Source organism: Arachis ipaensis, chromosome B2 (genome assembly GCF_059453495.1).
Source record: "Arachis ipaensis isolate K30076 ecotype BB chromosome B2, ASM5945349v1, whole genome shotgun sequence".
Taxonomy (NCBI): Eukaryota; Viridiplantae; Streptophyta; class Magnoliopsida; order Fabales; family Fabaceae; genus Arachis; species Arachis ipaensis.
In genome coordinates, this window is record NC_142437.1 from 14,008,802 (window position 1) to 14,031,139 (window position 22,338).

The following is a 22,338-nucleotide window of genomic DNA, read 5'->3' on the forward strand; positions in this document are numbered from 1 at the left end:
TTCACGTTTGCTCCCTTCAATCACGGGCTTCCACGTGGATCCCTCCAATTCGTGGACCCTATGCTGACATGGACAAAGGGAGTGAAAAGAGAACAAGAAAAACTGTACCAGAAAAAAAAACACACACTAAACTCGCACATATAAATACCATCAGCAAAACACAAAAGCGAAATAGGTTGAAGAAAAAAAAAAAAAAAGAGGCCGTCCCAGCAACAATTTTAATTTTTTTTTCCAAAAAATTCTCCATTTTCCTTTTTTACTTTATTTTTCTTCTTCTTCTTCTTCCTATTTTCTTTTTTCTTTTTTCCAATTTAATTATTTTCTCTCTCAACAAACGAACAAACATCAGTACCTCTCACAAAAGAAGAAAAAAAAAAGAAAAAAAAAAAACACCGTTTCGTTTTTAGCTCTCTTCTTCTCTTCTCCCTCCGCTTTCTAGGGCTGCGAAACATTTTCCGAGAAATTAGAGGAAGCTAGATTGATCGAAGACCTCAACGACGACGACGAGGAAGAAGAAAGAAACCTGAAAAAATTAAAATGATAGTAAAAAATTAGGGAAGAGAAGAACGAACAAAGAAAAAGAAAGAAAAAAAAAACGCCGCGAAGAACTTTCAATTTTTTCACGAATCTGGAGGGATTTCGAATCGCAATCTGGTGGTGGTGGTGGCGGATCTCGGTTGGCGCTGAACCTTCCCTGCCATTTTTATTTTTTGAATCGGCACGGTTGAACGCATTCGGAGCTGTAATAATCGCAGATTTTCTTCCTTTTTTCATGTTGTTGTTGTGGATCTGTTGAAATTAACTGTGTTGTTGATGTGTTTGAAGGATCGAGAGGTAGGAGAACGATGAAATGGGGGACGTTGCTTAAGGACTTCAGAGAGAAGGTTGGCTTCACTCAATCGCCGCCCTCTGTTTCTTCTTCTTCAGCTTCTGCTTCAGCTTCCGCTTCTTTTCCTTCTGCTTCTTCCCCTACATCTCTTCCTTCGTCTTCTCCTAACCACAATGCCTTCTCAGCTTCGCAAATCTCTCCTCTCTCTCCTTCCAGGTTTGTTCCGCATCAACATTCTTCTTTTAGCACTATTTTACTTTTCCTTAATGTAAATCTTTGAATAATTAGTTAAGGAATGCTTTGTTTTAGTCAGGCTAGAGGATTGATACTTCACTTCTTATTTTATTTTATTTTTTGTGTGTTAAATATAGTTTTTGGCTAAATCTCTCTCAGTGTGAAGTTTGATTCAAATGCATTTGATTATGAGCTATTTTGAGTTGAAAATAAGTATGATTCAGATGTGCTAGTAGTTGTTTGGTTGAGTTTAAGCAATGGAAATTGTATTCTGTTGTTTGAGTGGGAGGATTTGAGCTTGGCTATTACATTGGCTTCGAGTTTTGCTTGTGAAGAATGGAAGGGAAAGGAGAGAGAATTGTGGATTTACCTTTCCTAGAAAACTTTATTCAGACAGTTTACTTCTGTAATTGGTATTTTGTGGGAAGTATGAAGGGTTATGGGCTTATTTCCAAAATCCTTTATTAACTTAGCTTTCTATTTTCTGCCATTGACTTGAGTTGTCAATTCTAAGCTGTAAGAAGTTTTGTTAGCTTAATTTAAGGCAAAGGATTATTGCTGGGTAGAGAAAGCAGAGTCCCGTTTGTTCTTAAAGCCATGGCAGTTATCTTTGTGTGCATGTGTGCGTGTGTGTATGTCTCTTGAATAATTTAGATTTTCGCGAGATTGCTAGTGTTTGTTTTACCATTAGTTTTTGATTTGTCAACATGGTTACTAAAATTGTTATCTTGTAGGGAAGTGCATACAGTACAACTAATTTCATTTCCTTGGCTGGTTTTCACTAAATACTATAAATAGTAATGTTCTAGTTTGTGATGATGCATGGTGCAAATGGCATCGTATTAAATTTCAGTAATAGAAAGTTGGAAACTTAACTGCGTGATAGTTCATCAGTAGCTCAATTCGAGAATCAAATTTTTAAATTGCAATCACATAGGCTGATCTGCACATTTAGCTGTTTATGACATTTAGCTCCGAGCCACCAGGTGCTCATATTTATCGAATAGAAAGTTTAAAATTAGCCAATGGTTTATATATTAATGAAAGCACATTTACAGTTAGTTTTGCACATCCATTCATTAATCATTGCCACATGGGAGCATATTTTGGAACATTTCTCATGTTGGTTTATTGTTGAGTCTAAGTTTAAAGAATAAGATATGAACTCACGTTCTTTCATTTAGTGCCTCTAATTTCAAATTCTTGTAATTGATGTATAATATTTGGTGAGAACTGATTCTCAAGCTTTTTATTTTTTATGTTCAATTTTAAATTATTACATCACATGCTTCACTTTTAATGTTACATATGATTATGACCTTTTCTAGCTTTAAATCAGGGATAAACATGAACTGGAATTGGACTTCAAGAGATTTTGGGAAGAGTTTCGGTCATCCAGCTCTGAGAAGGTTCTTTCTCTTTATTGCTTAGGTTTCTGGTGGTCTCATTCATATTTGACCTTGAATTGTTCATTATGGTAAATTATCAGTTGCTTATGCTTTGTCATTTGCTTGCAGGAAAAGGAAGCGTCCTTGATTTTGAGTATAGATGCCTTTTGTAAATTAGTAAAGCAGCATGCTAATGTAGCTCAGTTAGTTACCATGTAAAGACACTATTTCTCCTTATCTTCATTCCATACTTATTCATGGATGCCTTACCTTATATGCAACATTTTGGTGTGATTAAGCATTAGGGCAAATGTTTTGTACTCCAGTAATCGCATTCCTTGTTTTGTAAATATAATTGTCTGTTGGAAATTGCAACATATTGCTTTATTTTATTTACTATCCAGTTTGTGTGGTGCAGTAAATGCTTCTTATATGCTTGACTGTTCTTTTCCAAGTGCTTTGTATTGATAAGGATTGCTAAAGGTGAAAATGCCAATACTTAAATTTGCTGTAACTTATAATGATGACAATTAATGAACTTTGAACTGGTGGTTGATATATGTGTGGTCCAAGAGAGTAAAATCATCATACAGACATGTATGGTTTTTTTGGTTGAAAAATTGTCTCATATAACCACAAGCAGGTCTAGAGATGTCATTGTCATAAAATAATCATATGGTTTATATAGTTATAGTTATTCTTTCTGAAGATTTTTGGAAAAAAAGGTAGATTGGTGTTTCCTTCCTGAAGATTTACTGTTCTGAAAGATAAAATGTTATTCATGTTGCTGGTGGGATTTTGTTAAGTGATTTTTTATTACATTGATGGCAAACAGGTTAGTTGAGACACACATATTCTCTTTCGTTGTTGGAAGAGCATTTGTAACAGATATAGAAAAGTTAAAAATAAGCAGCAAATCAAGATCTCTGGATGTTGCTCAAGTTTTGAACTTCTTCTCTGAAGGCAAAAAGGTATCTCTTGAACATTTCTCTCTCGAAATTGCCCTTTTTAAAGCTGTATATCCTTTTGTGAATTTACAGTGATACCATTCTTTGCAGGATGACATCAGTCCAGGAGCAAATTTATTAGCTTCAGTTGAAATCCTTGTTTCTGGAGTATGCTTCTTGAAAGATTTTGTGAAAGATTTTATGTTTCCATCGTTGTAAATTCCTTGATTCTTCATAAGCATTAAGTGGAGTTTTTGTGTGTGCATTTTTCTGCAGCCTATTGACAAACAATCTCTACTTGATTCTGGGATATTTTGCTGTCTCATTCATGTTCTAAATGCCCTTCTAAATCCTGATGTAACCAGTCAACGAGCAAATACTGCTATTGATGATGAAGAGCAGTTGGTATTGCAAAAAGATTATAATGGTGATATTGGGGAAGGGCGCCGACTTGAGGTTCCTTTCTCTCCATACTATGTATATTTTATGCGTGTTTTTGTGGTTCAATGCACGAGTGGGTGGCATCTAATCATGTTTTAAAGATTTGAATTTTTCTTGTGTGTGACAAACTTAGGCCTAGCAGCCTTTGTTAATTTGAAAATATTGAACAATGATTTGGGCACTAAATTCTAATTGCTATTGCAGCACAAGGCATAATCACTGTATTGCAGTAGTTCGTATAGCAGTTCCTTTCTGTATCCATAGAGCATTAAGCATAAAATACACGAATTGGTTATCAGTTTATAACTGGAATTTTCCAATTCCTAAATTTGCATTTTAAACTAGTTTGCTTTATGTAGGTAGAGGCTAGTGTTGTGCATATCATGAAAGCCCTGGCAAGCCATCCATCAGCTGCACAGAGTTTGATTGAGGATGAGTCACTTGAGTTACTTTTTCAAATGGTTGCCAAGGGATCTTTGATTGTTTTCTCTCGTTATAAGGAAGGACTTGTTCCACTGCACAGTATACAACTTCATAGACATGCCATGCAGGTACGTGAAATGCATGCTTCTATGGTCAAAATAGTGACAAATGATGTAAATACTGTTTATGTGAGTAGTTTGAGCTGGTTTTGTGCATCTGATGATTGATTGCCTCACAGTTTTGGTGCTTTTATAATTTTAGATACTTGGTCTACTTTTGGGCAATGACAATGGAAGTACGGCCAAATACATCCGCAAGCATCATCTGGTATGTTGTTAGTTTGATTCCTTGTTCTCCCCTCTCTATTGTCAAATAACTTGTGTCACTAGATAGATATGATACCTTTTGTTGTATGTTGTAGTTATGTATATATTTTTTCAGCTGTTAAACTTTACTGTACAAGCCAGTGGTCACCAGCAATAGCCTAGATTATTGATTGAGCCTCCAACGTTGGAAACTTATTTTCTTACTATTGGGAATTGGCTCAAGGGGTGGATTGATGTAGCTGTTGGATTTGAATATTGTGAGAAAAGATCTTCTCGTTTCTTCCTCTTGTCATTTTATGCCAAGTGAATAGAAAAACAAAGCATTCACAGCTTCTCATATGATAATCATATTGTGGACCTTGAGCTGCGTAATTACCTATACATGAAATACAATGCACGTTTCATAAAGGAAACATTGTCCATTCTGTAATAGAAAGGCAGATCTGTTATTTAAAGGCAAAAGTATTCACATCAGGCTCTTCTGAGACATAGCTTAAGGGAAGTACATGGGAGAAACCATCAGAACACAATGCAGGGGTTACTAACTTCTAATTTTTTGTTTAGGTGGATATGCTAATATATTATAAACAAGTTCCATGAAGTTGGATTTCTTGTGTTGTTAATTTGATTTTGTTGATCGGTTTGGATATTCTTCATAGAAAAGACAAGGCAATGGGCCGATTTACTCAAGATATCATCTGTGCAATATTCAATTAACCCATTTAAAACTCATGCAAGCATCTCTTCAGCAACCAATACTATATATTTCATTATTTCTACGTTCTTTGTAAGCATACCCATGAAATTACTATATATCAGTGCTGAAATTTTCCTGTGCTTAACTTAAGACAGTTCCAAACATCTTAGGAAGTTGCTGTACACAGTAAAACTATCATGAGCTCAAATAATTTAACATCCTGATAAAATATACATGTACAGTATCATTATAAAATATCATGTATTTGTACCTTTGTTGCTTGCCACTGGCTATATTGTATAATGCTGAGGTCGTTAGTGTTTGCACCTTTTAAGCAGTACAATCGTTGTAGGATATTGTACTGATTATGATTTATTACCCCAAGTATTCATTTTATTTTGTTGAAATTTATGTTATGTGATATATCTTTTTGTCATGCAGATAAAGGTTCTTTTATTGGCTGTGAAAGATTTTGATCCTGATTGTGGTGATGCCGCCTATACTGTAGGGATTGTCGACTTGTTACTTAAGTGTGTGGAATTGTCGCATAGAACTGGTAATTTCCTAATCAATTCTTCCGAGTTACCAAAACCAAAGAGGAAGTATGAGTTTCTGATAGATGGCATAATTATTGGCTGCATATATTTCTTCACTGCTAGAAAAAATTGACAGCATTATTGTCCCCATCTACTGTTTGGGTAGTTTTGATTTGTTATATTTATTTTACAGATGCCGGCAGTGTCAGACTTCGTGAGGATATACATAATGCGCATGGATATCAATTCCTTGTTCAATTTGCTCTCACTCTGTCCAACTTGAAAAAAAACCAGGGCTTTCAGTCTATTCATTCCAACTCATCTGATGAACAGGATGGTGCTACAGATGGTTCCCAAGATTGCAGAAGAGAAAATTTCGATGACTCCATTCAATATCTTTCACCCACATTATCTAGATTGCTAGATGTTCTTGTTAGTCTAGCCCAAACCGGGCCAATTGAGTCTCCACATTCTGGAGGAAAGGGTTCTAAGAACAAGGGTGGGCCTCATAACAGAAGTCACACATCATCGATGGATTGGCTTGGTGATGATTTATGGGAGAAAGACATTGATAAAATTAAGGACCTGGAAGCAGTCCAGATGTTACAAGATATTCTCCTCAAAGCAAGTAGCCGGGAGTTGCAGGCTGAAGTATTAAATAGACTGTTCAAAATTTTTTCAGGACATATAGAAAACTATAAATTGTGTCAGCAATTACGAACTGTTCCACTTTTAATTCTAAACATGGCTGGTTTTCCTTCATCTTTGCAAGAGATAATTTTGAAAATTCTCGAGTACGCTGTGACTGTTGTCAATTGTGTTCCTGAGCAAGAGTTACTTTCACTTTGCTGCTTGTTGCAGCAGCCAATAACATCAGACTTGAAGCATACAATACTCTCTTTCTTTGTCAAACTCTTATCCTTTGATCAACAGTACAAGAAAGTTCTGCGTGAAGTTGGTGTTTTGGAAGTTATGTTAGATGATTTGAAGCAACACAGGCATTGGGGTCTGGATGCACAGAATGTTAACCTCCATCCGTTGGAGAGAAAAAATAGCTCGACCAGCTTCAAGAAACATCTGGAACAAAAGGATGCTATTATTTCTTCACCTAGGCTTTCAGAACCTGGTACCGGGAAGTCCCCCATTTTTGAAGCTGATGCTACAATTGCTATTGCCTGGGACTGCATGGTATCTTTATTGAAGAAAGCCGAGACTAATCAAGCTTCGTTTCGTGCAGCTAATGGTGTGACTACCATTCTGCCTTTCCTGGCTTCTGATGTACATCGCCCTGGGGTCCTCAGGATATTGACATGTCTTATAATTGAAGATAGTTCTCAGGTTGGTTTAACTCCACAATTTCTTTTTTCTTGTGATGTATCCTGCCTATTAGATTTATTAGTGCTGTTTTCCTTCCTCTTTACTTGAATCATCATGATGATCGTCTGATTATAATGTCTATTGTCAGGCACATCCTGAAGAATTAGGTGTTTTGGTTGAAATTTTGAAAAGTGGAATGGTGACTAGTGCTTTGGGGTTGCAATATCGGCTCTCCCTTGATGCAACATGTGATACTATGGGTGCACTATGGCGGGTATTGGGAGTTAATAGCTCTGCACAGAAGGTGTTCGGTGAAGCCACAGGCTTTTCCCTTTTGCTTACCACACTACACGGATTCCAGAATGAAAGTGGGGATGTGGACCAATCTTTATTGAGTGTTTACATTAAAGTATTTACATATTTGATGCGTCTTGTAATAGCTGGAGTTTCGGACAATGTTGTTAATCGAATGAAGTTGCATGCCATTATATCTTCACAGACTTTCTTTGATCTTCTTTGCGAGTCTGGCTTACTCTGTGTTGAGCATGAAAAGCAAGTCATCCAGTTGATGCTAGAACTTGCCCTTGAAATAGTGATTCCACCTTTCTTAGCATCAGAAGGTTCAACTAAATCAAATGCCACTATAGATGAGTCATCTCATAATCTTTTATTGACTGCGTCAGGTCCAATTAATCCTGACAAAGAGCGAGTTTACAATGCTGGTGCCGTTAGAGTTCTGCTCCGTTCTTTATTGCATTTTACTCCTATGGTTCAATTAAAACTTTTAGATTTAATCGAAAAGTTGGCTCGAGCTGGCCCCTTCAATCAGGAAAACCTAACCTCTGTAGGTATGTACTATGCCTTTTTGTTTTTGTTTTTTGTTTTCCCATCTCTCTTGACAAGCTCATGCACTTTCGTCCCCCTCTCCCCTTGCTCTCTTATCTATAGGTTGTGTGGAACTTTTGCTGGAGACTATCACCCCTTTTCTTCTGGGTTCATCTTCATTGCTTTCTTTTGCATTGAAAATTGTTGAAGTCCTTGGTTCTTATCGGTAGGATTCGTACTCTTTTTTTGTTATTGACTGAAAGTGATTGTGTTACATTTAATGTGCGCCTAAGTTTAAGTTTGAATAACTAAATGTTTCTGTTGATTAGGCTATCTGCATCTGAACTTCGTACGCTCATCAGATATGTTCTGCAAATGAAGCTGAAAAATACAGGTCATATAATTGTTGAAATGATGGAAAGATTAATTCTGATGGAAGATATGTCCTCAGAAACACTCTCTCTGGCACCTTATGTGGAGATGGATATGAGCAAGGTTGGGCATGCTGCTATTCAGGTTTCATTGGGGGAAAGATCATGGCCTCCAGCTGCTGGTTATTCCTTTGTTTGTTGGTTTCAATTTCAAAATTTTTTGAAATCACAGTCAAAAGACAATGACCCATCGAAATCTACTATTCCCAAGAAGCGGTCTGGCTCCGGTGGATTGCATGAGCGGAACTTTTTAAGGATCTTTTCTGTTGGGGGTACTGGCAATGAGAATGCAACCTATGCTGAACTTTATCTCCAGGAGGATGGTGTTCTGACTCTTTCCACTAGCAGCTCTTCCTTCTTATCATTTTCTGGTTTAGAACTTGAAGAAGGAAGGTGGCATCACCTTGCAGTCATTCACAGCAAACCAAATGCTCTTGCTGGGCTCTTCCAAGCAAGTGTTGCCTATGTTTATCTTAATGGGAAGCTAAGACACACTGGGAAGTTAGGATATTCACCGTCCCCTCCAGGTAAACCATTGCATGTCACTATTGGGACGTCAGCTGGGGTTGCTAGAGTAAGTGACTTGACGTGGAAAATGCGCTCTTGCTATCTATTTGAGGAAGTTCTCACTCCAGGCTGTATATGTTTTATGTATATACTTGGTAGAGGATATAGAGGGCTTTTTCAGGACACAGATCTTCTGCAATTTGTGCCTAACCAGGCCTGTGGTGGTGGTAGCATGGCCATATTAGATTCGTTAGATGCTGATGTTGCCTTGGCTGCTACCGGTCAAAGACTTGATACTTCCAACAAACAAGGAGATCTAAAGGCAGATGGGAGTGGAATTGTCTGGGATTTGGACAGACTTGGGAACCTTTCCTTACAGCTTTCAGGAAAGAAACTTATTTTTGCATTTGATGGAACTTCTACAGAGTTCAATCGATTGTCAGCTAGCTTTTCAATGCTCAATCTGGTTGATCCTATGTCAGCAGCTGCTTCTCCCATTGGAGGTGTGTGACTAAACTTGGAAAGTTTTGGATTTTGTTTTCTTTCACCTATTTGAGTTGCTGTTCCAGTCTGAGTCTTCTTATGGTCATTTTTTATGGTTGCAGGTATTCCACGCTTTGGACGTCTCTTTGGAGATATTTATGTTTGTAAACAAGGTCTAATTGGAGAGACTATCCGCCCAATTGGTGGGATGGAGCTTGTCCTTGCCCTTGTAGATGCTGCAAAAACTAGGGATATGCTGCATATGGCCCTTACTTTGCTTGCTTGCGTGCTTCATCAAAACCCTCAGAATCTCAAGGACATGCAAACATATAGGGGTTATCATCTACTTGCTCTTTTTCTGCATCGCAGAATGGCATTATTCGACATGCAATCTCTTGAGATCTTCTTTCAGATAGCTGCTTGTGAGGCGTCCTTTTCTGAACCAAAGAAGTTGGAAGCTACTCAGACCATTTTGTCTCCTGGATCTGTGCAGGATACCAGTCTTGAGGATCATTATTTGTCAAAGTTTCATGATGATAATTCTTCAGTTGGATCTCATGGAGACATGGATGATTTTTCTGTGCCAAAGGATACATTTAGCCACCTTTCAGAGCTGGAGAATACTTATACTGTTGCTGAAACTTCTAATTGCATTGTTTTGTCCAATGCGGACATGGTCGAACATGTCTTGTTGGATTGGACACTATGGGTAACAGCCCCAGTTTCAATACAAATTTCTTTACTTGGATTTCTTGAAAATTTAGTGTCCATGCACTGGTACAGAAATCATAATCTTACAATTTTGCGTCGAATTAATCTTGTCCAACATTTACTAGTGACTTTGCAAAGGGGTGATGTTGAAGTTCCTGTCTTAGAAAAACTGGTTGTATTGCTTGGTGTCATTTTGGAAGATGGGTTTCTATCTTCTGAGCTTGAAAACGTGGTTAGATTTGTGATCATGACATTTGATCCACCAGGATTGGTTCCACAAAGTCCAATAATGAGGGAGTCAATGGGGAAGCATGTAATTGTTAGAAATATGTTACTAGAGATGCTTATTGATCTTCAAGTCACTATAAAATCTGAAGAGTTGCTTGAGCAGTGGCATAAACTTGTTTCATCTAAGCTAATTACATATTTTCTTGATGAAGCAGTTCATCCCACAAGTATGAGATGGGTGATGACTCTACTTGGCGTGTGTCTTACTTCCTCTCCAACATTTGCACTTAAATTTCGCACAAGTGGAGGTTATCAGGGTTTGATTCGGGTTCTCCCGAGTTTCTATGATTCCCCAGATATTTATTATATTTTGTTCTGTTTGATATTTGGCAAGCCAGTTTATCCTCGATTACCAGAGGTTCGCATGGTGGATTTTCATGCCCTTATGCCAAGCGATGGAAGTTATACGGAACTGAAGTTTGTTGAATTGTTGGAATCTGTGATTGCTATGGCTAAAACTGCTTTTGATCGAGTAAGCATGCAGTCAATGATTGCACACCAAACTGGTAATCTTTCACAGGTTGGTGCAAGCCTTGTGGCTGAGCTTGTAGAAGGAAATTCTGACATTGCTGGTGAGCTTCAGGGGGAAGCTCTGATGCACAAGACTTATGCTGCCCGCCTAATGGGTGGAGAGGCATCAGCTCCTGCTGCTGCAACTTCGGTTATTAGATTTATGGTTGATCTAGCTAAGATGTGTCCCCCGTTTACTGCAGTTTGTAGACGAGCAGACTTTCTTGAAAGCTGTATTGACCTGTACTTTTCCTGTGTGAGGTTTGTTTTGAGATGAATTTATCTTTCAAGTATAGTTATCCTAAATTTTCTACGTATAATCATAGGGTGACTTTACATAACTTTATTACATTTGGTCATTCATAAACTGAAAGAGATCAACTTCTTCAAGCTAATCCTTTTGTGCTTACAGGGCGGCACATGCTGTTAAAATGGCTAAAGAACTCTCTGCCATGACAGAAGAGAAAACCTTGAATGATTGTGATGATACGTCCAGTTCCCAAAATACGTTTTCTAGCTTGCCTCTGGATCAGGATCAGTCTGCCAAAACCTCCATCAGTGTTGGAAGCCTTCCACAAGGACAGGTAAGTACTAGCTCTGATGATATGGTAGCACCAGTGAACCCTATATCTGGAGGGAAACCACAAAATGGTATTACTGTATCGACATCAGAGTCAAATAAATCTGCCCATGAATGTGTCCAAACTGTTCAGAGCTTGGATGGTGACGTTGCTGATCAAGGTTCTGCAACTTCCAGTGCAAATGAGTTTAGCTTTCAGGGTATCAAAGGCAATTCGGATATCCTCCCTCCAACTGAATCCCAGAGTTCGGCATCTTTTGCTGTACCAGATTCTCCTGTTTTTTCAGAAAAGTCCAGTTTTAGAGTTGCTGTTGCACCTTCGTCACCTGTTGCTGCATTGACATCTTGGCTGGGTAGTGCAACGACAAGCACTAATGAAGCTAAATCTCCTTTGACAGCCACACCTTCTTTTGATTCTTCCATGTCTGCTTGGGAGTTTGATTCACCTTCAGACCTGAAGTCTGGTTCTCAAGGTTCATCTGCCACAAATGCTTACTTCATTGTAACCTCAAAGCTTCTTTTGGATATAGATGATTCTGGATATGGAGGTGGTCCATGTTCTGCAGGAGCTACTGCTGTGTTAGACTTCATTGCAGAAGTTCTTGCTGATTTTGTGACCGAGCAGGTGAAAGCATCACAGGTCATTGAGAACATCTTGGAAAGTGTTCCGCTCTATGTTGATAATGAATCAGTGTTGGTTTTCCAGGGTCTGTGCCTTAGTAGATTTATAAATTTCCTTGAAAGGCGGCTGTTGCGTGATGATGAAGAGGATGAGAAAAAATTGGACAAGATCCGCTGGTCCTCAAATTTGGATGCTTTGTGCTGGATGATAGTCGATCGTGTATACATGGGGGGTTTTCCTCAGCCTTCAGGGGTTTTGAAAACTCTTGAATTCTTGTTGTCAATGTTGCAATTGGCAAACAAAGATGGTAGAATTGAAGAAGCTGCTCCTGGTGGAAAGAGGCTCTTATCAATTTCAAGAGGAAGTAAGCAACTTGAGGCTTATATTCATTCAATTCTTAAGAACACTAACCGAATGATATTATATTGCTTCCTCCCATCATTTTTAGTGAGTATAGGGGAAGATGATCTTCTTTCACGGTTGGGTTTGCTCACTGAACCTAAAAAAAGATTGCCCTCAACTTCCTCTCAAGTTGATTCTGGAATTGATATATGCACTGTCTTGCAATTATTGGTTGCTCATAGAAGAATTATATTCTGTCCCAGCAATACTGACACAGATCTTAATTGCTGTTTATCTGTGAATTTGATATCGCTTCTCTGTGATAAAAGGCAAAATGTACAGAATATTGCCATTGATGTGTTCAAGTATCTTCTGGTACATAGGAGGGCTGCATTAGAAGACCTACTTGTTTCCAAACCTCATCAAGGGCAGCAACTGGATGTTCTTCATGGTGGTTTTGATAGATTATTGACCAGAAGTTTACCTGAGTTTTTTGAGTGGTATCATACTACTGAACAGATGGTGAATAAAGTATTGGAACAGTGTGCTGGCATTATGTGGGTGCAGTATATATCTGGATCAGCAAAGTTTCCTGGAGTAAGAATCAAAGCTATGGAAGGTCGTCGAAAAAGGGAAATGGGAAGAAAGGCTCGCGAAGCTGCAAAATTGGATTTAAGACACTGGGAGCAGGTGAATGAGCGAAGATATGCTTTGGATTCAGTTCGTGATGCAATGTCCACAGAGTTGAGAGTCGTTAGGCAAGATAAGTATGGATGGATTCTCCATGCAGAGAGTGAGTGGCAATGCCATCTGCAGCAACTTGTGCATGAACGAGGGATATTCCCACTGAACAAATCCTCCTTGACAGAAGAGCCAGAATGGCAGCTTTGCCCCATCGAAGGTCCATATCGAATGCGGAAGAAACTGGAGCGAAGCACATTGAAAATTGATACCATCCAGAGTGTCCTTGATGGGAAGTTTGAATTGGAGGGATCAGAGTTGTCTAAAGTAAAATTTGAAAATGGTCCTGGTGGTGCATCAGATTCAAAACCTTATTTTCAACTTTTGGCTGATGGTGGGAGACAAAGTGATCCTGATGGTGAGCTGTTTGAAGAACCGTTTTCTGATAATTTGGATAGTCTCAAAGATGCAATTTCTGATAAGAATGAGTGGAATGATGACAAGGGCAGTAGCATAAATGAAGCAAGCCTCCATTCTGCACTTGAACTTGGTGCTAAGTCTAGTACAATGTCGGTCCCAATAGAAGAAAGCACGCAAGGAAGATCTGACATGGGATCTGCATGGCAATCTTCTTCCATGAAACTTGATGATGTCAAGGTTTCTGATGATAAATCTGATAAAGAACTGAAGGATAATGGGGAATACCTAATCAGACCTTTCCTGGAACCATTTGAAAAAATACGATTCAAATATAATTGCGAACGGGTTGTAGGTCTTGACAAGCATGATGGTATATTCTTGATAGGTGAACTCTGTTTGTATGTAATTGAAAACTTCTATATTGATGATTCTGGTTGCTTCTGCGAGAAGGAATGTGAAGATGAACTGTCAGTCATTGATCAGGCTTTGGGTGTCAAGAAAGATGTCACTGGTAGTGCAGATTTCCAATCCAAATCAACATCATCATGGACGACAGCAGTTAAGTCATTAGTTGGGGGAAGGGCATGGGCATATAGTGGTGGTGCATGGGGAAAGGAGAAAGTACATAGCACTGGAAATTTACCTCACCCTTGGCGCATGTGGAAGCTTGACAGTGTTCATGAGATTTTGAAGCGTGATTACCAGCTTCGTCCTGTTGCTATAGAAATATTTAGCATGGATGGATGTAATGATCTCTTGGTTTTCCACAAAAAGGAAAGAGAAGAAGTCTTTAAAAATCTCGTTGCCATGAATCTTCCTCGGAATAGCATGTAAGTGTTAATCCCATCAGCTTTGGTTGAGTGCTTTTATGCTTTTACATTCTTGTTGATGAGTCATGCATAAAACAGTTGAGAACTTCAAATATATACAATAACTCAATACTGTTCTTTTTAGACGCTTTAATGTTATTTTGCCATGCATCTTTATTTTCTTAGTTAATTTGGTTCTCATGCGCTTTCTTTTATGCGCGTGTTATTTTGTTTACTGCTTTTTGTTGTCCCTGATCATGATATTCTGCATTGTATCAGGCTGGACACAACTATTTCAGGATCATCGAAACAAGAAAGCAATGAGGGTAGCCGACTTTTTAAGATAATGGCAAAATCATTTTCGAAAAGGTGGCAAAATGGTGAAATAAGCAATTTTCAGTACCTCATGCATCTTAACACCTTGGCAGGACGCGGATATAGTGATCTTACCCAGTACCCAGTCTTTCCATGGGTTCTTGCAGATTATGAGAGTGAAAATCTTGATTTATCCAATCCTAGCACATTTCGCAGGCTTGATAAACCAATGGGCTGTCAGACACCTGAAGGTGAAGAAGAATTTAGAAAAAGGTTGGTTTCTACCAGTGCTGTCATGGTATTCTCCTGTTTCTCTATTACGTTGGTTATATATGATTGTGTTGTTTGCAGTCATTGATATGGGATTATTTTCTGAGTTCAAAGAGGTATGCAGACAAAATGTATATCTATGGAGATGCAGAACAATTTTTGCATTTGTGGGAAATTACATTTATTCCTGCTTTAATGTTACAGTAATTATAATATGGAAGGAGATTTGTAACTGTTGCATTTGTTTCGGTAGATCCTCTTGTAACACATTGTCTTTTTTTGTTAGATACGAGAGCTGGGATGATCCGGAGGTCCCAAAGTTTCATTATGGATCTCATTATTCTAGTGCTGGAATTGTCCTGTTCTATCTTCTCCGCCTGCCTCCATTCAGTGCAGAGAATCAAAAGCTTCAAGGTGGCCAGTTTGACCATGCTGATCGTCTTTTCAACAGTATAAGGGATACTTGGTTTAGTGCTGCTGGTAGAGGAAACACATCTGATGTGAAAGAGCTGATTCCAGAGTTTTTCTACATGCCAGAGTTCCTGGAGAATCGATTCAATCTTGACTTGGGAGAGAAACAGTCTGGAGAGAAGGTTGTCCTAGTGCCAATGTTTACTTAGTTATCCCATCCGTATCTATAGACTATAATCAAGAAAGCCAAAATTCAGGTGAAGTTACTATGTTTAACAACTATTGTCTATCTTTCAGGTTGGGGATGTTATATTACCTCCATGGGCGAAAGGTAGTGCTAGAGAGTTCATCAATAAGCATAGGCAAGCTCTTGAATCTGACTATGTCTCAGAAAATTTGCATCACTGGATAGACCTCATTTTTGGATATAAGCAAAGAGGGAAGGTGGGGTGTCTTATTGCATCACTGTAGATATTTGCACCTCCATGTTGTCTGGCTCTTATATTTTCTGAAGCTTACTTTTTTACATTGTTAAATTTTCCCGTTTTTGTTGTCAAGGCTACTCTACAAACTATTGCCACTAATTAGATCCCTGCATTCATATTTATTGAAGGCTCTGGTTGTTTACTTGTGGGGATTCATAATCATGGACTCCAATGACAAAAGAAGTCTCTTTGCTTCCTTTAGTTTTGTAGAGTTAGGAAACAGTTTTTTGATGCTTTAAAGTCTTCTATTTGCATTGATGCTTGATTGTCATAATATGCAATTTTACCATCATGAATTGCATCTGAACTTTGTCATAATTGAAGTTTAGTTATTGATCACTACTATTTATCCCTTATTAATTAAATCATTAGCCAAAATTTGTAGAAATTGAATCCCATGCTATTAAAAATTTATTGGTAGTTGTAAAACTGTGACATTTCTTGATGACACGGTTAGTAAGTTCAAAATCAATGCCTAAATTTGATTTTTCCTCTTTTTTTCTTTTGGTTGTTTCTTCTCTTCTGTTCCTAATCTGTATTTCCCCCTTGTACTTTGGACAGGCTGCAGAGGATGCAGTCAATGTGTTCTATCATTATACCTATGAAGGGAGTGTGGACATAGATGCAGTTACAGATCCTGCAATGAAAGCATCTATTTTAGCACAAATTAATCATTTTGGGCAAACTCCGAAGCAACTATTCCTCAAGCCCCATGGGAAAAGGCGAACAGACAGAAAACTTCCTCCCCATCCCCTTAAACATTCCACTCACCTTGTTCCACATGAGATCCGCAAAAGTTCTTCACCTATCACTCAAATTGTTACTTTTAATGATAAAATTCTCATTGCAGGAACTAACAATTTGCTTAAACCAAGAACATATTCTAAATATGTTGCTTGGGGTTTTCCTGATCGGAGCTTGAGATTTATGAGCTATGAACAAGACAGACTTCTTTCGACACACGAAAATTTGCATGGAGGTAATCAAATTCAGTGTGCTGGTGTTAGCCATGATGGTCAGATTCTGGTCACCGGGGCCGATGATGGGTTAGTTAATGTTTGGAGAGTTAGCGAGGTTGGGCCCCGTTTCGTGCGGCGCTTGAAGTTGGAGAAGCCCCTTTGTGCACACACAGCTAGAATCACATGTCTTCAAGTTTGCCAGCCTTACATGCTGATTGTGAGTGGATCAGAAGATTGTACTGTTATTATTTGGGATCTCAGCTCCATGGCGTTCATACGGCAGCTTCCCGAATTCCCAGCCGCCATCTCTGCAGTTTTTGTCAATGACTTGACCGGAGAGATTGTTGCAGCTGCTGGTATTCTTCTCTCTGTCTGGAGTATCAATGGTGATTGCCTGGCATTGATCAATACATCACAACTGCCATCTGATTCTATTCTCTCGGTGACAAGCAGTACATTTTCAGATTGGCTAGACACAAAGTGGTATGCAACAGGTCACCAGAGTGGAGCTGTCAAGGTGTGGCAAATGGTTCACTGCAGTGAACCCGAGAGCTCCCTTAAATCAGGTTCTTCTGGATTGGGAGCGTTAAACCTTGGTGGAAAAGAACCAGAATACAGGTTGATTCTACGGAAAGTGCATAAGTTCCATAAGCATCCAGTCACTGCCCTTCACCTTACAACCGACCTGAAACAATTATTGAGTGGAGATTCCGGTGGGCATTTGTTTTCCTGGACACTACCTGAAGAGAGTCTGCGAGGTTCACTGAATCAGGGGTGATATGGGTAAATGATTATAGTTGTCTTGACTTCTAAGCTTTTGGGGCCAGCCTTTGATCATTGAATCCTGACATAGGGTTGAGAGGGTAGAATCGGTCCCAATTTGTCAAAAGATGGATTCGTGTTCATTATTCATGAAAGTTCCAATGAAGATTGCGTGGCCTGGTCGAAACAGCGCGAACAAGGTTGGCAGCGAACAGATGAGACCGCACAGCACGTAGAAGAGGGCTAACACCATATGAGCCGTTGTTTCACTTGATTGGTGAAGTATCTGTAAAGAAAGATGGATGGGTATGTGGAAACAGGAGGAAGCAGAGTTGATTCCGGTGGGTATTCTTGTATTTTCGGTGGCTGGCAGAGCATATTTTGATTTTATTTTTCTTTTTTTAGAGAAGTCCACAGTTTTATGTTAATTTGATGTAAATATGTGAAACAGCTTTGTAGTGTGTAATTAAGTTGTATAGTAAAAGGCGAGTCTGTGAAATGGAATGTGATTTTTGAAATGGTGATACTGTTGTGGGACTGCTGATGGCACGAGTGTAATCCATTCTCGGAAATTCTTTTTCCAAGTGACACTGGGGCATTTCTTTTAATTAATGGTCCCCGTTATTAAAGTTAAAGGAAAACTTCAGAAAATTTCATGTCATTTTTGTATATTTTGTATAAATATTCCATGTTTTTGCTTTGAAAAAAAGAGTCTGGTATGTTCGTTCAAGATTGAACATTGGACTCAATAAAATAAATCACTTGCAATTGTAATTTCCAGTATCGTCAACTTGTTCAGATGTTGAAATCGTTCTACTTTAGATTATATTGATACACATTTCGTAACCTGCACAGTGAACTTATAGGGCTGTGATATCTCTACTACTAAGGAAAAAGTTGGGATGGTATAACCACTTCTGGTTAAATTTAATTTTGGAATTTAATTTTAGTATTGTAATAGATAATATATGATTGGATATTTGAATAATACAATGGCCTTATTTAGACGCTATTTTCGAAAAACATATTTTTTTAAAAGATCTTTTATAAAAGTAAAAGTGATTTTATGTTTGAATATTTCATGTAAAAAGATCTTTTCGTCTATCAATTATATTTGGGTAAAATAAGATAAAAGTATTTTTTTATTCATTTATTATGTGAAAAATATCTTTTTTTAAAGAAAAAAAAGCTTTTAAAAAAAAGATGTAAATTATAGCTTCTTAAAAAAGATATTTTTTTATTTTTTTAGTGCTTTTATTTTTACTATCAAAAATTTGTCAAACACACTAAAAAATAAAAAAAGATTTTTTTCATTGAAAAAAGATCTTTCTTGGAATAGTACAGACTTTGGCATCCATAAGAAGTTGTTGGGGGTTCAAGAAACTTCGTTGGAATTCAACTCTACGGTCTTCGACAATATTTTTATTAAAAAGAGAGAATTGGAGGCTTATTTGAATTGTATTCAACGGAAAATGGAAGCTGACGATGATCCGATTTTGAAGCACAAAGAGGAAGAATTGAGAGCTGAGTATAATCTAGTTTTGGCCCAGGAAGAATTGCTTTGGTACCAGAAGTCAAGAGATCAATGGATTCGGTATGGTGATAGAAATACTAGCTTTTTCCATATGCAAACCATCATTAGAAGAAAATCTAACAAGGTTCATGGGTTGCTGGTCAGTGATGGGTCCTGGTCTGATAATCCGGAAGTTTTGCAAAGAGAGGTCGTTCATTTTTTCAAAAATATTTTTTACTCTACTGAGCCTGTTGAGGTTAATTGCATGGGAGAAATTCTTATGCCATCTCTTAGCCAGGATACTTGTGATAATTTGTCTAAACCAGTAACAATGTTGGAGGTTAAAGAAGCTCTGGATAATATGAGCTCGTTCAAAGCTCCTGGGCCGGATGGTTTTCAAGTTTTTTTCTTCAAGGAATATTGGGATGTGGTGGGTCATGAGGTGTGACGTACTGTTCAGAAAGCATTCTTAGGGGAGACTTTAAGCCATTCTTTGTTGGAAACTTTGATTGTTCTTATCCCTAAATGCGACCCTCCAACTAGATTGAAGGATTTTCGGCCAATAAGCCTTTGTAATGTAATTTATAAGTTAGTGACTAAAGTGCTGGTTAATAGATTACGACCTTTTTTGGATGAGATTGTTAGCCCAACTCAGGGAGGGTTTATACATGGTAGAGGAGCGCCTGATAATATTATTGTGGCCCAAGAAGTTCTTCACTTTCTTAAGCGGACAAAGTCTAGAAAAGGAGCTATGGCTTTTAAGATTGATTTAGAAAAGGCTTATGATAGAGTTGATTGGAATTTTCTTGAGCACACTCTTGAATCTTTTGGCTTTCCTTCTCTAATTATTCGGCTTGTAATGAATTGTGTTCAGGCTTCAAATCTTTCCATCCTTTGGAATGGGAATAGATTGGACAGCTTCCAACCTCGCAGAGGGCTCAGGCAAGGAGATCTAATTTCTCCTTATTTATTTGTTTTGTGCATGGAGAGATTGGCGTGCTTCATTTCTAAACAAGTTGACGAGGGTATTTGGGATGGTGTGGCTGTTTCTAGAGGAGGACCTAGAGTTTCTCACTTGATGTTTGCAGATGACCTCCTCCTTTTTTGTAAAGCGAAGAAAAATCAAGTTCAGAATGTTGTGCACACCTTGGAGTTGTTCTGCAAAGCTTCAGGTATGAAGGTTAACATTGAAAAATCTAAAGCTATTTGTTCTAGAAATATCTCTAATAGAAGGAAGGAAATGTTGTCTGGTATTTCTCATATTCCTTTTACTAGTGACCTAGGCAAATACTTGGGGGTGAACCTTAATCATCCTCGAGCTGCTAGGTCTATTTTTTCGAACTCTTTAGAGAAGATAAAGAATAGGTTGGCTAGTTGGAAAGGTCGGCTCCTTAATAGAGCAGGCAGGCTTTGCTTAATTAAATCTGCTGCTTCTTCTCTTCCTATTTATCAGATGCAAGTGACTCTTTTTCCTACTTCGGTTTGTCAAAAGATTGATTCTGTACTTAGACAATTCTTGTGGAAAGGAAAGGTAGGGGAGCGTTGCTTAAATTATGTCAAGTGGAGAAAAGTTGTCACTCCAAGAAAATATGGAGGCTTGGGAATTAGAGATACCCAGTGTGTAAATTTTGCTTTATTAGGAAAGCTTGTTTGGCAATTACTGCATAATAATAATAAGCTTTGGGTAAGAATTATGTTGGCAAAATATTTATCTAGGAGGTCTTGCTTTTCACCCAATTTTTCTAATAATGTTTCAAGCACTTGGCGAGCGATTTATAAGACAATAGAAAAGTTTCGTGATGGTTTTGATTGGTGTACAGGCAGGATGTCTCAATCCTTTTGGTATCATGCTTGGCGACCATGTGGAACGCTAGCTCCTTTGGTTCATTTTGTACACATCTCTGATTCTCACTTGAAACTAGAAGATGTCTGGTACCATGGACATTGGCGGTGGGATATTCTTTGCACAATGATTCCGGAAGAAGTTAAACTTGATTTGATGCTCTTTGATCCTATCAAGCAGGCAGGAGATAAAACAGGTTGGTTTTGGACAAACTCAAATACTCTCACCTACTCGACTAAAAGTGGGTATGAATGGCTATTGAAGAAGAAATTTGGCTGGAACGATAATGAAAATTGGCTTTGGCTTTGGCGCTTGAGAATACCGGAGAAGATAAAGTGTCTGCTCTGGCTTTGTCTCAACAACGGAGTTCCCACAGCTAGTTACCTGTTTCAAAGAGGTCTTGCTACTTCTGATTTTTGTCAGCGATGTTATCTTGCTCTAGAGGATATTAACCACTGCTTTAGGACTTGCCAAAAAACTTATCAGATTTGGATTAGATTAAATTTGGGAATGACCGTTGAGGACTCTAGTTTGAATTTTGTGTCTTGGATTCGTTCTAACCTCAACAAAAATGAGTTTCTCTTTGCAGCGGCCTTTTGGTGGATTTGGAGGGATAGGAACAATGGCATCTTCCATCAAGATGATCCATGGAGTAAGGAGAAAATTATTCACTTAGTTCAACATGCTGCTCGTGATTTCTCTAAGGTTGTTACCAACCAAAAACATATTATTCCTTCCTCTTTTCAATATAACTGGGAACCACCTCCAATGAATGTCTGTAAAGTGAACTGCGATGCAAGCGTTTTTGAAAATGGGCAATTAGCTGGCTCTGGATGTATTATTAGAGACAGCATGGGAATTTGGATGAAAGGTTGTTCTGCCAGTATACCTCTTTCTAGTGTTCTCTCTTGTGAGCTTCATGCTATTTGGAGAGGGCTTGTTATGGTTTGGGATTGCGAGTGTAAAGAGGTCATATGTGAAACTGATAATCTTGATGCGTTTCTTCTTGTTTCGCGAGGCACAACCAGCATGATTACGAATGACTCGGATCTGCTTGACAAAATCAAAGAGATGCTTTAGCGCAATTGGACAGCTACTTTACTGCTCATCCAGCGTACAACAAACAGAGCGACTGATTTAATGACTAAGACTGCTGCTTTAAACAAGCAGGTGTATCTAGAGTGGTTACAGCCCCCTAATAATTTAGACATTATTATTAGAGAAGAGTACTACTCTTTCTCTTAGATGTTTTTTCTTTGTGTTATGTTCAGTCACCAAAAATTTAATGACGTCCAAACAAATATAAGATCAGTTCGTGCATTCAGTTTTACATATATACTTTGTTATATAATATTAGGTTAATAAAAAATAATTATTTTTTATATTTATTATGTGAATTATCTAAAATAAGATATGTGATTGGACTATTACGT

At 38.2% G+C, this 22,338-nt stretch overlaps 1 protein-coding gene across 1 annotated transcript; it reads left to right on the top strand.

Moving 5' to 3' along the window:
* The first annotated feature begins 171 nt into the window (after positions 1–171).
* Positions 172–18,210, top strand: LOC107624911 (protein SPIRRIG). Its single transcript, XM_016327397.3, has 20 exons — positions 172–742; positions 826–1,045; positions 2,403–2,472; positions 2,581–2,666; positions 3,287–3,422; positions 3,510–3,566; positions 3,675–3,854; positions 4,199–4,390; positions 4,524–4,589; positions 5,727–5,841; positions 6,015–7,159; positions 7,287–7,986; positions 8,087–8,189; positions 8,293–9,404; positions 9,507–11,154; positions 11,306–14,368; positions 14,627–14,935; positions 15,219–15,525; positions 15,641–15,787; positions 16,390–18,210. Exons 2-20 carry the CDS (start codon positions 846–848, stop codon positions 17,563–17,565), a joined length of 10,812 nt encoding a protein of 3,603 aa, XP_016182883.1. The 5' UTR covers positions 172–742; positions 826–845; the 3' UTR covers positions 17,566–18,210.
* The last annotated feature ends 4,128 nt before the right edge of the window (positions 18,211–22,338 follow it).

Bases quoted from the DNA above. Each gene is read 5' to 3' on its own strand.
- LOC107624911 (XM_016327397.3), top strand. From the start codon at position 846: ATGAAATGGGGGACGTTGCTTAAGGACTTCAGAGAGAAGGTTGGCTTC. The intron at 1,046-2,402 runs GTTTGTTCCGCA...GCTTTAAATCAG, and splicing joins TCTCCTCTCTCTCCTTCCAG to GGATAAACATGAACTGGAAT. The intron at 9,405-9,506 runs GTGTGTGACTAA...TTATGGTTGCAG, and splicing joins AGCTGCTTCTCCCATTGGAG to GTATTCCACGCTTTGGACGT.